Below are 1,719 nucleotides of genomic sequence, written 5' to 3'. Positions count from 1 at the left end.
ACTGGACTAAGAAGAACAGAGGAAAGTGATGAGATGAGACATACCCTATAGCATTAAATGGAAAATTAAACCCGGCCTTGCAAGTTAAATTTACCTGTTTAAATGACCATAATGTACTTGCAAATTAAGTGATGATGTATTTTAATGATTTATGAATTATTATCAGCAATGTTATGATGCCATAGTATGCAATGTACTTAATGTCCTCCTTTCCACTTGTAGTGTGTCAGAATCCTTGTTCTTCTCATGGTGTTTGTGACACTCGGACTAAAAAATGTTCCTGCTCTACCTTCTGGATGGAGAATCCTTTCAAGGCTCATTACGGTAGTCGTCATAGCAACTGCGGTGAGTGGGTGTGGTTTGTGTTATTAATAGTTAATTAATTTGTTTTATAGATTGGAGTGTACTCTATGTTGTGTTGGTGGTGGTTGGTCTCATTATAATATGCAGCTTGTGTGTCTGGCTTTGCTGCTGTTACTGCATGCACAGGTAAAATGAACATTATAAAAAATTATTTTTGAAATCACTCCCTCCTCCTAATTTTGTATTTAGCTTATGGTTTTTTTGAAAAATGGCTCTATAGAAAGTTTAAACTGATTCCGAGCTCAAATTCTAGAGCTACGAGCACTTTTTGAAAACTAGCAAATTTTGAGAAAAAATCATGGACTATAGCCCATGGTTTTTTCTGAAAAATGGTTCCAAAATCATCCCAAATTTTTATTACATTTTCTGATACACATTGATGTCCTTATGCTGCTTAGAAAATTTCAGCCAATTCTGAGCTCAAATTCTGGAGTTATGAGCACTTTTTCAAAACTAGTAAATTTTGAAAAAAAGCATGGACTATAGCCCATGGTTTTTTAAATAAATGGCTCCAAATCGCCCCCAATTTTTTATTACATTTTTGATACATAGTGATGCCTTTATACTGTATAGAAAAGTTTGAGTTGATTTTGATTCATTAATTTTTATTTTGAACAATAGAAGGAACTCTCGTAGAAGAAGAGTAAAATACGCCATCTTGGATCACAACAGAGAAGAAGGAGTTCAATCAAGAATGTTTGCTAAAGGTAATAAGAACATTAGCAGTTTACCATATCACATGACTATCACATGACTGTCTCATGTGTCCATTGCAGATAAAAGCAGTCTGATAGTGAGTGAGACTGAGACAGAGGAAGAGATATTGTTTGAATCAAAGAAGAAAGGAGGAGGAGGAGGAGGAGGAGGGAAGAGTGAGAAGCAGGCACTGATTAATCAACCTATTAATAGTAACAGGGTTAAAAATAACCTGACGGAATCTTCCAGAAGATTAAAGAAGACTTTGAATAATGTATCGTAACTGCAGCCCCTCCCCCCAAGTATTAATATAACTACATAATTAATAGTTAAGTAATTTTAATAATAACTAATCATTTTTTTCACTCTCATTTTAATATTCATCTTTGACTTTATTTTATACTTAATCAGAATAATAATAATTATTATCATTATTGAACGCATCAATTATTACAATAATTGTTATTATTATTTTTATCTTACATAACTTTATTTAAAGGGTGGGTGGTTCCTAACGTGTCTCAATTTGTTATTGTTATTACTCCAATATAACGTGTATAGAAGAAATGTAAGTGTGACAAGCATGGATCGTACATGTATTTTTGAAAACAATTATGGTACAAAAATGACCTATATAGGGGCTTCACCTCCAGGTAGTGG

General features: G+C 33.2%; 1 protein-coding gene across 1 annotated transcript; it reads left to right on the top strand.

Annotated features, from left to right (window-relative positions):
- The first annotated feature begins 169 nt into the window (after positions 1 to 169).
- LOC109590251 (dyslexia-associated protein KIAA0319 homolog) lies at positions 170 to 1,414 on the top strand. The gene is made up of 4 exons (XM_020006176.1): positions 170 to 345; positions 396 to 490; positions 983 to 1,070; positions 1,140 to 1,414. The coding sequence occupies exons 1-4, from the start codon at positions 192 to 194 to the stop codon at positions 1,340 to 1,342; spliced, it is 540 nt and encodes a 179-aa protein (XP_019861735.1). The 5' UTR covers positions 170 to 191; the 3' UTR covers positions 1,343 to 1,414.
- Positions 1,415 to 1,719: the final 305 nt, after the last annotated feature.

The sequence above is a fragment of the Amphimedon queenslandica genome, unplaced genomic scaffold, assembly GCF_000090795.2.
Source record: "Amphimedon queenslandica unplaced genomic scaffold, v1.1 AMPQUscaffold_10291, whole genome shotgun sequence".
Lineage (NCBI taxonomy): Eukaryota > Metazoa > Porifera > Demospongiae > Haplosclerida > Niphatidae > Amphimedon > Amphimedon queenslandica.
Note: the sequence above shows the minus strand (reverse complement) of the source record. Positions and strands in the feature narration are given on the sequence as shown.

Coding starts and splice junctions, on each gene's coding strand:
- LOC109590251 (XM_020006176.1), top strand. CDS start 192: ATGTACTTAATGTCCTCCTTTCCACTTGTAGTGTGTCAGAATCCTTGT. Junction 491..982: donor GCTGTTACTGCATGCACAGG/TAAAATGAACAT, acceptor ATTTTGAACAAT/AGAAGGAACTCTCGTAGAAG. Junction 1,071..1,139: donor ATCAAGAATGTTTGCTAAAG/GTAATAAGAACA, acceptor TGTCCATTGCAG/ATAAAAGCAGTCTGATAGTG.